Here is an 11,762-nt window from a genome sequence, read left to right as displayed (position 1 = left end):
TCCGCAGAGCCCAGGCCCTTAGCTGTCTGTCTACTCTGCACTCACTGTCGGTCTTGAGACGTTCCGGGGCTCAGGGCTCCTACGGTTGATTCTGGATTCCCATCCCCCACCCTAGGAGTTGTAGACAATGCCGCCGGCTGGCGCAGCCAAAGTCGAGCCTGGGCTGAGACAGATATGCAGTCTCTGACTGCTCCTTGGGCTTCTGAGTCAGCAGTGTAGATCCACCTGCGCTCTCTGGACACAGACTTGACCCTGGTCTCGCTAGGAGTGCTGATACTGAAGTGTGTGTGTGCGTGTGGTAGTGGTGGTGGTGGTGGGGGCGCTGGGATGAGGGTACAGAAGGTGAGGACCTCCATTTCCCAGGCAGCTAGTGAAGAATTCTGAGATAGACACCACTGATCACAAGTCAGAAACAGGAGAGTAGGTGTCGGAGCTCGGAAATGCAAGGCGCGGGGTCCCGGGCTCTGGAGGTGGGGGTGGAGGACAAGCCAGATGGCCCCTCTTACTCCTTTCAATCGCTGGCTTTTCAAGGGACCCCCTCCGCCCTCCCTGGGGCCCTGGTTTTCTTCTCTCCCACCAGCCTCGAAATCCTGTACCCTCTGCGGATTGGTCCCCAACCTGCCGGGGGGCGGGGCCCGAGGGCCTTGACGTCACTGGCCAGGGGGGGCGGGCGGCTAGGGGAGGGGGTGACGGGCCCCGGCTCAGCACCTCGGAGAGCTCCCTCCCCGGCCTTGTTTTGCTCCGGAATCGCCGCCTGGGGAGGGAGCCAAGGGGCCGGGCACCCGGCGCAGTGGCAGGGGGATGGCCGTAGAGGGGTCGAGAGGCCTCGACGGGCAGAGGGCCCAGCCGTGATCCAGCGGGCGGCCGGGGCGCCAGGGGAATAAGGGGCAGCTGGCAGCGGCAGCAGTGGCTTCACATCTGGATGGAAGCGAGCTTCGTCCAGACCACCATGGCTCTGGGGCTGTCCTCAAAGAAAGCATCTTCCCGCAATGTGGCCGTGGAACGTAGGAACCTGATTACCGTGTGCAGGTGGGCTCCGCTGGTGCGTGGGGATGGGGTGGTCGGGGACAAGCGTCGGATGGGCTTTGGAAACCTAGATGAGCGTGCTGGCGGGAGGATGCACGCAGCCACAGAGAAATGGGAGGTGGCACAAGGTTAAGAGGAGCTCCTCCGCTGTCCCTAGGAGGCCCAGACCAGGGAGGGGATTTGGAGGTCTGGTCCCTATTCTTCTAGGCCAAGCCAGGCCTATGCCCAGCCTGGGGCCTGGAGGGTGAGGGGTGTTTAATTGGTACTGCAGCTTCCTGTGAGAACCAGGAAGTGACATTGTGCGTGAGGGGGAGGGGTGGTGATTGTTGGATCCCTTGCTGGGGGCAGGGAGGCAATGGGCCTCCGTGAAGTGATGGGGTATGGGGATGACCACCCTCCAAGCCTACCCTCACTCCTACCCAACAGCTTAGCCCCTCTGGAGTGGGCTTTTCTGTGAGATTTTCCAATGCTCTAATCTTGAAGCAGGAATGCGGTCCCCTGAGCAGCTTCAGCCTGTGGCGGAGTCAACTAGGCATGTGGGAAAAGACCCTGAAGTCATCCAGTGAAGGGCAAGGGGTGCTGTCCCGCCCTGGGAAGGATGAAGGTCCTGGCTGCAGAAGCCGGGGTCTCTTTGGTGAAGGGGAGGAGTTTGGGAGGGCAGGCTCATTGGTCCCTGAGGGTGGGGCTGTCGCAGTGTTGGGAAGATTAGTCTGCTTTCTTGGAGCCACAAAGTGAACCTTCCCACTTCAGACCTGCAGAGACTTACCCTCCTTGCCCTGCCCTGAAGCCAGGAATGGCCATTTGCTCAGCCTCTTTACCTCAACCCCCACCTACATTCATGTCTCCCTTTAGGATCCCCATGCCAGATCTTTCCCCCTCTGCCATCTCCCCTTCCACCCCGTCCATGCCACCTCCCCCAGTGCACATCTCAGGGAACATCTCAGCAATCTTCCCTTGCCAGCCCCACCTGCCTGCACTCAGGAATCAGTGGATGCCCTAGCTACTGTGCCCTATAGCTCCTTCTACTTTCCTGGGCTCACACCTAACTACACTGTGTCTGTCTCACAACACTGTGTCCCTAGTGCCTAGCAGAGTGCTGTGCACACCTGACCTCTGTAAAAATGCCTGAAATATTATAGAAGGAATGAGTGCAAAGTACAGGCCACTGCCTCCACCCTCACATCCCAAACCCTGCCAGTGTGGTGTGAAACAAAAGACTTCTGCCTTCAGGGCCAGACCATCCTAGGTTCAAGCTCTTTTTTCATCAGTAATTAGCTGTGCAACGTTGGTAAAGTCTCCTACTCATTCCAGGCCTTGGGTGCCTCATCATCACCATTGTAGATGTAACAGCCATGCCATGGAATGGTAATGACATAATTCAGGTAGGAATCTAGCCCAGTCCCTGGCATACAATAGCCCTGTCCTGATGACACTCTTCTTGTTCCTCTCCTCCCTCTTGACCTCCTAGGTTCCTTTTCTTTCTCTTGCCTGCCAGGACAGCTGGGCCTCTTGAGTGTGTGAGGAAGGGGGGAACTCCTCTTGGCCTAGGGCTGCAGAAGCAGAGGGTCCTGGCAGATTGAAAGTAGGCTTCGAGCTGTGGTGTAAGAGCGAGTTTGGAGGGATGGGGTACGAGAGGTCCAGAAACCCCTCGGGCCTCTGCTGCCTCATCACTGTCACATGGTTTGCCTCCAGCTCCCAGAACAGTTCCCTTTAGTAGACTGAGGGTTCCCCTGGGCCCTGGCCTTCCTGTCTCCATGGTAACCTGCAGCAGCGACTGCACCTCCTAATAGGGAGCACACCATGGGGCTCCCTGGGGCAATGACCAGCTCTGTAGCACCCCTGAGGACAGAGGGCAGATGGCTGCCAAGCTAAAACCAGTCTCGAGCCCCGACTGTGGTCTGACCCAGATGACCAGGAGAAATCACTGGGGTGTGGGGAGCTGCATAATGAAGCCCAAATAATGCCCTAAACACAGGCTCCTTCTGGCAGGCCCAAGCTTCCCATTAATGGCCCAGCTCCTCACCACCTTCTCTCAGTCCTGCCTGGGATCTGAACCAAAATTTAATGAGGCAGATACTATTACAGTATTCCTGTTTGCATCTGAGACAATGGGACTCTGAGACATTAAATGACTTGTCCAAAACCACACAGGTATCACTAAGAAACAGGACTTGAGTCCACCAGGTGGCCTCCTCTTAGTGCAACTCCAACACTGACCTGGCTCTGATCTCAGGCCAGACCAATGCTAAGCCCAAAGGGAAGGGAGGGAGGCCGGTGAGCTCAGCTGTACCATTGGTCTGAAAGCCAGGGAGGCCAGTGCCCCAGGACGGGAGCCTGCAAAGTTGAGGACAAAGGGCAGAGGGAGCAGGGGCTGCTCAGGTCCTTGGGAATTTGACAGCCAGCAAGAGGCCACAAGATATAGCAGAAAGAGCAAAGGCTTTGGAATCAGCCATACCTACTCAAATCCTCCCAAGCTGTGTGATATGACTCTGAACAGATCAGTCAACCACTTGGACCATCAGTTACCTTATCTATGAAATAGGGGAGGAACTACTGCCCAGGACTGTTGTAGGTATGGATGATGTAGGACCAGGGGCCGCTGCCATAGTCGTTGTGGCCATGCACATGCAGGTTCCCGTTAGATTTGGACAGACGGTAAAGAAATAGTGGAGCCAAAAAATGGTGGCCCACTCCTTTATTAAAGTCTCGCACCGGCCGACAAGCAAACACACAGGGAAAACACTTCCCTTTCACTCAGAGATCATAAAGCCCTAACACATTATCTAATTCCACAACCAGGAGAATCTTCTCTGGTTCCCCCTAGAGCCAAAGGCCTCACCAGTCACAGCAGAGCTCGCAAAGCCCCTCACCTCTGGTTCCCCATTTGCACTCACTCTGCTAATATGGCTTCTTTCTCTGCAAAACAGGCTTCTCTCTCATTCCCTGCTGTCTTGGTTTCTCTCTCTCTTTTCCTTCTTCTCCTTCCTCTTTTTTTTTTTTTTTTTTTCTGAAGCTGGAAACAGGGAGAGACAGTCAGACAGACTCCCGCATGCGCCCGACCGGGATCCACCCGGCACGCCCACCAGGGGCCACGCTCTGCCCACCAGGGGGCGATGCTCTGCCCATCCTGGGCATCGCCATGTTGCGACCAGAGCCACTCTAGCGTCTGAGGCAGAGGTCACAGAGCCATCCCCAGCGCCCGGGCCATCTTTGCTCCAATGGAGCCTTGGCTGCGGGAGGGGAAGAGAGAGACAGAGAGGAAAATGCGGCGGAGGGGTGGAGAAGCAAATGGGCGCTTCTCCTGTGTGCCCTGGCCGGGAATTGAACCTGGGTCCTCCGCACGCTAGGCCGACGCTCTACCGCTGTCTTTTTTTTTTTTTTTACAGAGAGAGAGTCAGAGAGAGGGATAGAAAGGAACAGACAGACAGGAATGGAGAGATGAGAAGCATCAATCATTAGTTTTTTGTTGCACGTTGTGACACCTTAATTGTTCATTGATTGCTTTCTCATATGTGCCTTGACTGCGGGCCTTCAGCAGGCCGAGTAACCTCTTGCTCGAGCCAGCGAGCTTGGGCTCAAGCTGGTGAGCTTGGGCTCAAGCTGGTGAGCTTGGGCTCAAGCCTGGTGAGCTTGGGCTCAAGCCTGGTGAGCTTTTTGCTCAAACCAGATGAGCCCTCGCTCAAGCTGGCGACCTTGGGGTCTCGAACCTGGGTTTTCCACATCCCAGTCTGATGCTCTATCCACTGCGCCACCACCCGGTCAGGCTTCTCCTTCCTTTTAAAACTTTTCTGGTTCCAAAACTTCTCCTCCAGCAACATTAGCATAACAATGGCCCGTCTCAAGCAGGAAGGTAATTAGTAATTTCACAGCTCACAGACCTGGCTCTGCCCAGCACTATTTTTAACAATAAAAGTGAGCAAACTTAAAAATCATACTTTACAAACTTTTTTGCCCAACAGATGAGATGATACATGCAAAGTATAGTACTTGGCACATTACAGGGCTTGATAAGCTTAGCTAAAAAAGGACAGTTCTGCCCTGGCCGGATAGCTTGGTTGTTAGAGCATTGCCCAAAGCACAGAGGTTGCCAGTTCAATCCCCAGTCAGAGCACATACAGGAATGGACCAATCAATGTTCCTGTCTCTCTCTCTCTTTCTCCCTTCCTCTCTAGCAAAAAAAAAAAAAAAAAAAAAAAAAAATCAATACATTAAAAAAATGAAGAAAAAAAAAAAAACAACAGAACAGTTCCAAGCAGCTCCGGTGTCTGCTTTACCACCACAACAGGGCAATAATAGGATGCTGAGAGCTGTGCCCTCAGCACTGCCCTATCCCACTGCAGCCATGGCAGGAGGTAGGGATTAAGGGCAGGGGTTGCAGAGGGAACTGAGGCTTTAAGCAGGACTGGAGAGGGGGTGGGGGCTGCTGGGCCCCAGTCCCTCAGCCCTGCTGGCTTCCCTTGGCTCCATTCCTCTCTGAGAAGCCAGGTGTCAGGATTTGCAAGGCCCCTTCCAGGACCTGCACAATGCTCCCTCCCACCAGTGTGTCTGTCAGCCCCACACCCTGCACACCCCCCAGCCCAGCTCTGTACCACCTGGTCCTGGGCAGCTGGTGTGTGGGCAGCCGGCAGCCAGGCTGGGAAGGAAAAGGGAGGAGGAGGGCCTCCTGCTGAGAGCCCCCTTGGCCACCTGCATGTCCAAACCCCATGTTCAGGGTGCTAATTCACAAGCCCCTGCGCAGGTGATCCCCCACCCCAGGAGGGACTGAAGGTTGTTCCAGCAAGAGCAGAAGACAGCTCAGGGCAGGGGTACAAACTGGCTTCGAATTCTTAGCCAACCCCAGCCCACACACATAGAGAACGCAACTCCGGAGGGTGGGCAAGGAGGAGGGGCTCTGGGACAGCCTCTGGTTCTAGGTGCCTGGACTTTCTACCTATTGTTTCATCCCCTCTCATACCTTGTTCCTGAAGCTTCCTTCCGCTGGCTGTCACCTTTCCTGTCACTTTGTCATTCTCCCGCCTGCCACCCTAGGACTTCCATGTCACAGGACCTCTGTGGTCACTGTACTCTCACGTCTCCCACCCTTTCCCTCTGCCGCCCCTCTACATCCATGCACTTCATGCCCTCTTCTCCGCCCTCTGTTCCTCTCTTTGTCTGACGTCCTTCCCCTGCCACCATCACCCTGTCTTCTCACCCGACACCCCACTGCCCCTTCTCCCTACTCCCGCCCAGGTTCTCTGTGAAAACCCTGCTGGAGAAGTACACAGCAGAGCCCATCGATGACTCATCTGAGGAGTTTGTGAATTTTGCAGCCATCTTAGAGCAGATCCTCAGCCATCGTTTCAAAGGTGGGCCCACATTCCTGTTCTTACTGCTCAGCTCTCCAGACCACCAGCATTTAGCTCCCAGCCACCCCACTCTGATTAACTCTGTGGCTTTCTGAACCCCATCACTGACTCTGGTCCCAGTTCGGGGCCATGCACAGACGCTCATGCACAGAGCTTTGAAGAGGAGAAGGGGTCTTCTGGGCATGTAGTTACATGCTGGTGTGCCCTTTGTGGACATGCATGTGTGCACATGTTTGGGGCGGACACTGTGTATGTGTGTGGCGGGTTATACTTATGCATTTTTGTGCCCCATTACATGGACCCTCTCCAAACTCTCTTGTCATGCTGAGCCTCCTCCCTGCCCTGGCTCAGCCTGTGCCCCAGCAGGTCCAGTGAGCTGGTTCAGCTCAGATGGGCAGCGGGGCTTCTGGGACTATATCCGGCTGGCCTGCAGCAAAGTGCCCAACAACTGTGTGAGCAGCATTGAGAACATGGAGAACATCAGCACAGCTCGAGCCAAGGTGAGCGGCCTGCGATGAGCAGGGCCAGTACAGCTTCTCCCTGCTCTGGATACAAGGGGACTGTCTGCTCCTTGGTCCTCACCCTGCCATGGGTAGTGGGGAGAAAAGCCATAGGAGGTCTAGACCCAATGGTGAGCACATAGGTCCCTTCAGGGCTGCAAGTAAAGGTGAACATGCTTTCCAGGGCCGAGCATGGATCCGGGTAGCACTGATGGAGAAGCGCATGTCGGAATACATCACCACAGCTCTGCGGGACACTCGGACCACCAGGTCAGACCCTCTCAGTCAGCTCAGACCACAGGTCTCAGTGTCTATGTTCATTGCTCAAACACACTTGATCTTTAAGTTCCTGCAGCAACCTTTCCCATCTGGACTACCACTTCCAGCATGCACCCCTGGTTTCCCTCTCTCCCAGACTGTTCACAGGTCAGCCCAGCCTGCAGAACCAAAACACACCTTTGGCATCACCATCACCTCTTCCATGTAAAATTCATTGTCCCCCATCACTTCCCAGCACCAGTCCCAAACACAGCACTACCTTTTAGACACACATCTGTACAAGTCCCGACTATGTATCATGTTACTTGTTGGCCTTCCTCCATGCCCTACAACGCACAGGCCTACCTGCTCCCGGAACAATGGCAGCAGTGTGTACTTGCTACCCATGAGCTGCAGAGCCCCAGCACACAGAGCTTCATTCCCTGCAGTGTCCAGGGCAAGGTCACAGGCAGGATGTGCCCATGGGGACTGGTGTGCTTCCTGGTTTTAAGGATCTGGGTGACCTAGTACTTGGTGGAAAAGACGTAATACAGAGGATTGAGGAGAGTCTATTCTCACCCCTGAGGACACACGTTCTAATAGGTGGGAGATACCAGTGCTATTCCCAGTGGGCCCCAGTCTGAGACTCAAGACCCACACCTGAGGGATGAGCAGGAAGCAGATACCTCCTTCCTCTAGGAAAGGTTTGTAGTAAGCCAACAGGAGGGATGGAGGCTCCTTGAGAGGATGCTGCACCATCAGTCACCCCTCTTCTCCCCACAGACGTTTCTATGACTCAGGAGCCATCATGTTAAGGGAGGAAGCGACTGTTCTCACCGGGATGCTGATAGGACTGAGCGCCATAGACTTCAGGTGGGGTCTGGGTGTCAGTGGCGGTGAACATCCATACCCCCATCCCCTCATACCCACCCCCAATCCTGTGGGTTCTCTGCCCCCAGCTTCTGCCTAAAGGGTGAAGTGCTGGACGGGAAGACCCCCGTGGTCATCGATTACACGCCCTACCTAAAGTTCACCCAGAGGTGAGAAGCCTGATTGCTGTGGTGGGTGTGGGCAGACCACTCCCGGAGGGCGGCAGGGGACTGGCTGGGCAGGCACCACGGCCCCCAGTCCACGGAGGGGGGGGGGGCAGCGTGGGACACACCGACAGGCTAGCGGGGTGGTGCCCACTGTTCCCTCCCATGGGGGGGGGCGCAGGGGCCAAGGAGGGCAGCGTGGGACACATGGACTGGGAGAGCAGGCTGGTACACATTGCTCCACGCGGGGAGGGGGCAGCGTGGGACGCAAGGATGGGGCGAACAAGCCGGTACGCGTTGCTCCCTCCCTCAAGCTACGACTACCTGACTGATGAGGAGGAGCGGCACAGCGCAGAGAGCAGCACCAGCGAGGACAACTCGCCCGAGCACCCGTACCTGCCGCTCGTCACCGACGAGGACAGCTGGTACAACAAGTGGCACAAGATGGAACAGAAGTTCCGCATCGTCTATGCGCAGAAGGTGAGCGCTGCGCCGCGAGGGTGACCGGCAGCTGGGAGGGAAAGGGGGCGGGCCAGGCGGCTGCAGGGACTCTGCTTCCGCCGCCTAGGCTGAGCACGAGCTCCGCAGGGCTACCTGGAGGAGCTGGTGCGTCTGCGCGAGTCGCAGCTGAAGGACCTGGAGGCGGAGAACCGACGGCTACAGCGGCAACTGGAGGAGGCGGCCGCACAGAACCAGCGCGAGAAGCGGGAGCTGGAAGGCGTGATCCTGGAGCTGCAGGAGCAGCTGTGAGCGCTCCCGCCGCTTCCCTGACCCCGGCCAACCTGACCACATCACCTCTGGGAACCCCACTGACTCGCACCTCATTCCTGCTACCTGTACCCAACTCAACCAACCGTCATTAGGCCACTGCCCCCTATCACCTCTACCCCGAGAATCTCCCAGTGACCGTTTAACACTATTCTCAACCAAGATCCTAGGCCCCCTCCAAAAACCTGCTCCTCACTTCATCCTCAGTTACCCGACACCAGCTACAACGGCCATCCAACATTAATTACTCCAGGGACCCCAACTCTATTCACAAGGATGTTCTCAGCGACCTGCAACGTGATTGAGTTATTTCCTCTGACCTATATGTGCCCACCGATTTTCATCGCCCATGGTGATCTGACGTTTCCCCACTAAACCTTTTCATCACCTTATGACCTCCTAGTATGATTCCCCAAATACCCCCACATCCATTACACTTCAGGATTCCTACATTATTCTCCAGTTACCCTGACTCCCACACCTTTACTTCCTCTGGCCCCCAACATGAGGTGCACTAATCCCTGAAGCCTCTGACCCCCAGTACCCTCAACTCCCAGAAATCTGCCCCACTGATCAACATTCTCCATTTCTGCTACCTGTCTCCATTTCTGCTACCTAGGTTTCAGTCCTAACCTCCCTCTCCCATGCCCCGCTGAGACCCCCTTCTCTACTTCTGCTCCCCCTCCCAGCCAACCTGACACCCCTCCTCATCCCAGGACAGGTCTGATCCCTGGTGACCACGCTCCCGTGGTCCAGGGTTCCAAGGAACTCACCACATCCCTGGTCAACCAATGGTCGTCACTGGGAACGCTCAATGGGGCTGAGGGTGTCAGCAACCCCAAGCTCTACCGGAGGTAAGTGCAGCCAGGCCCAGCTTGGGCCCGAGTACTGGTCCCTTTCAGGGAAGAGGGTTGTGGGGAGTGGCAAGCCTCTGCTGGTACACCAGCTCTCTGCTCTGCCACAGACACAGTTTCATGAGCACGGAGCCGCTATCAGTTGAAGCCAGTCTGAGCTCAGACTCCCAGCGCCTGGGAGAGGGCAAGCAGGACGAGGAGCCCTGGGGCCCCATCGGTGAGCTCCCCACTGTACCCAGCATGCCTCCAGAAATGGCCCAGGCCAGGCCTTGTAGTCAGACCAATTCACTCAGCCCTTCCAGAGAGGTTAGGACAATTGAGTTTGGCTTGGGGTATGGGGCAGAGCTTGGTGCAAATCCCAGCTGCCCCTCCCTCGGGTGTGGAGTTTGGTCAACTATTCACCTTGCCAAGTCCTTCTCCTCTGTAAAATGGGGGGTGCTGGTTCAGGTGATCACCAGCGTTGGCATGTGGTAGGGGTTTAACTCTATCGTGACATCAAGGGGTTCAAATTCTCAGGGAGTTCTTTGCCTAATTTGCTCATTATCTCATTCACTTTGAACCTCTTGCCTGACCTGTTTCCCCCTTTTCTTTGGCTGCCAGGAAGCTCAGAACCAAATTAGTGGCACCCTTCAAGCGAATGTCCAGGACATCAACGCATGCATTTTGTATTGCCCTCCCTGTGGCTTCGCCTTGGTTTCCCACCCTAGTTTTCCCAATGCCTGAACGTCATATCTTTTCTAAAAACCACTGCACTGGATGACCCTAGATCTTGTCTGAGACAAAGCGGGCTATGGATATGTGACCTTGCCACACTGTTTGTGATTGTCCGTGTCTGTCTCCCCACCAGACTGTGAGCTCCTTGAGGGCAGGGACTGTCTCGTCTGTTCTCTGTATCCCGTGCTTGGAACAGAACAAGTGCTCACTGTGTGTTTAATAAATGGACAGAGGATAAACCTCAAGGGGAGACAGAAACATAAACTGACGATTACAATAGTGTTCCCAGTGCTGTGCATGGCATTGGCAGGTGCTTATTAAGGTTTGCTGAAGTGGCAAATGTTGCAGAAATGAGGAAAGTCTCCTGGGGGGAGGTGCGACCTGAGGAGATCCCCCTTCACAGCCTGAGCCCACAGCCCCCACACATGCAGACTGGCTGGGCTGGCCTCACCCACCCTCTCTCCCCAGGGAAGGACCCCACGCCCTCCATGCTGGGCCTCTGCGGCTCCCTGGCCTCCATCCCCAGCTGCAAGTCCCTGGCGAGCTTCAAATCCAACGAGTGCCTGGTGAGCGACAGTCCTGAGGGCAGCCCAGCACTGAGCCCTAGCTGAACAGTGTGGGCTGTGCCAGCTCCACCTGCCAGGGGTACAAACACCTGTCACCCTTCCTCAGAGTCCCCCAATCTAGGCCACCCTTCCAGAAAACGCTGCCCACTCAGCCAAGGGTCTCTTGGGGAAAAATTTGGCTTCTGGTTTTTGCTTCCTACCCACGGAAGCCAGGGCTGCCAAGGGGAGCCTGCTGGGCAGGAAGTTGGGGTCACCGAGGCCAGAGAGCCCTTGGGGAAGCTTGTTCCATCCTTCTGGTGACTGATGCCTGTGTGGCTCCATCTTGGGGCTCTCCGTCACTATCTCCTCCACCCTCCTTAGGCGCTTGTGACCCAACCTTGGGACTTCACCTCCCCCACTGTCTGTCCCTGTATTCATCCCCTGGAGTCACTTCCTCAGCCCCCGGTGTAGGGGCTCTGAGGGGATCAGGCAAATAAAAACCAGAGGACTGAGGAGAGCCGTGTCTGTGGGGGCTGGGACAGAGCCCTATCCTGAGGTTGACAGAATATGGCAGAGCCAATGCTGGGCCATAACCAGTGTGATGCTGGACCACGTAAACTCAGTGTGTGCCCTGTGGGCGTAGGCAGGCAGGTCAGAATTTAAAAGTAGGTGACTTGTAGAGTGTCCTGAGTATTAGGTCCACCCAAAGCAGGACCAA

General features: G+C 55.9%; 1 protein-coding gene across 5 annotated transcripts; it reads left to right on the top strand.

Moving 5' to 3' along the window:
• The first annotated feature begins 683 nt into the window (after window positions 1-683).
• On the top strand, window positions 684-11,556 carry RUNDC3A (RUN domain containing 3A). Of its 5 annotated transcripts, none has more exons than XM_066263458.1 (11): window positions 684-1,029; window positions 6,256-6,371; window positions 6,738-6,871; window positions 7,056-7,141; window positions 7,913-8,002; window positions 8,089-8,169; window positions 8,478-8,643; window positions 8,752-8,909; window positions 9,648-9,785; window positions 9,896-10,002; window positions 10,968-11,556. In XM_066263458.1, the coding sequence occupies exons 1-11, from the start codon at window positions 923-925 to the stop codon at window positions 11,108-11,110; spliced, it is 1,326 nt and encodes a 441-aa protein (XP_066119555.1). In that variant the 5' UTR covers window positions 684-922; the 3' UTR covers window positions 11,111-11,556. The 5 variants fall into 5 exon arrangements, with proteins under 5 accessions (XP_066119555.1, XP_066119554.1, XP_066119553.1 ...); XM_066263457.1 differs by having other exon boundaries at window positions 6,735-6,871; XM_066263456.1 differs by having other exon boundaries at window positions 6,723-6,871.
• Window positions 11,557-11,762: the final 206 nt, after the last annotated feature.

This window comes from Saccopteryx bilineata, chromosome 2 (assembly GCF_036850765.1).
Source record: "Saccopteryx bilineata isolate mSacBil1 chromosome 2, mSacBil1_pri_phased_curated, whole genome shotgun sequence".
NCBI lineage: Eukaryota > Metazoa > Chordata > Mammalia > Chiroptera > Emballonuridae > Saccopteryx > Saccopteryx bilineata.
The sequence above is the reverse complement of the archived record's forward strand: the minus strand, read 5'-3'. Positions and strand labels throughout refer to the sequence as shown.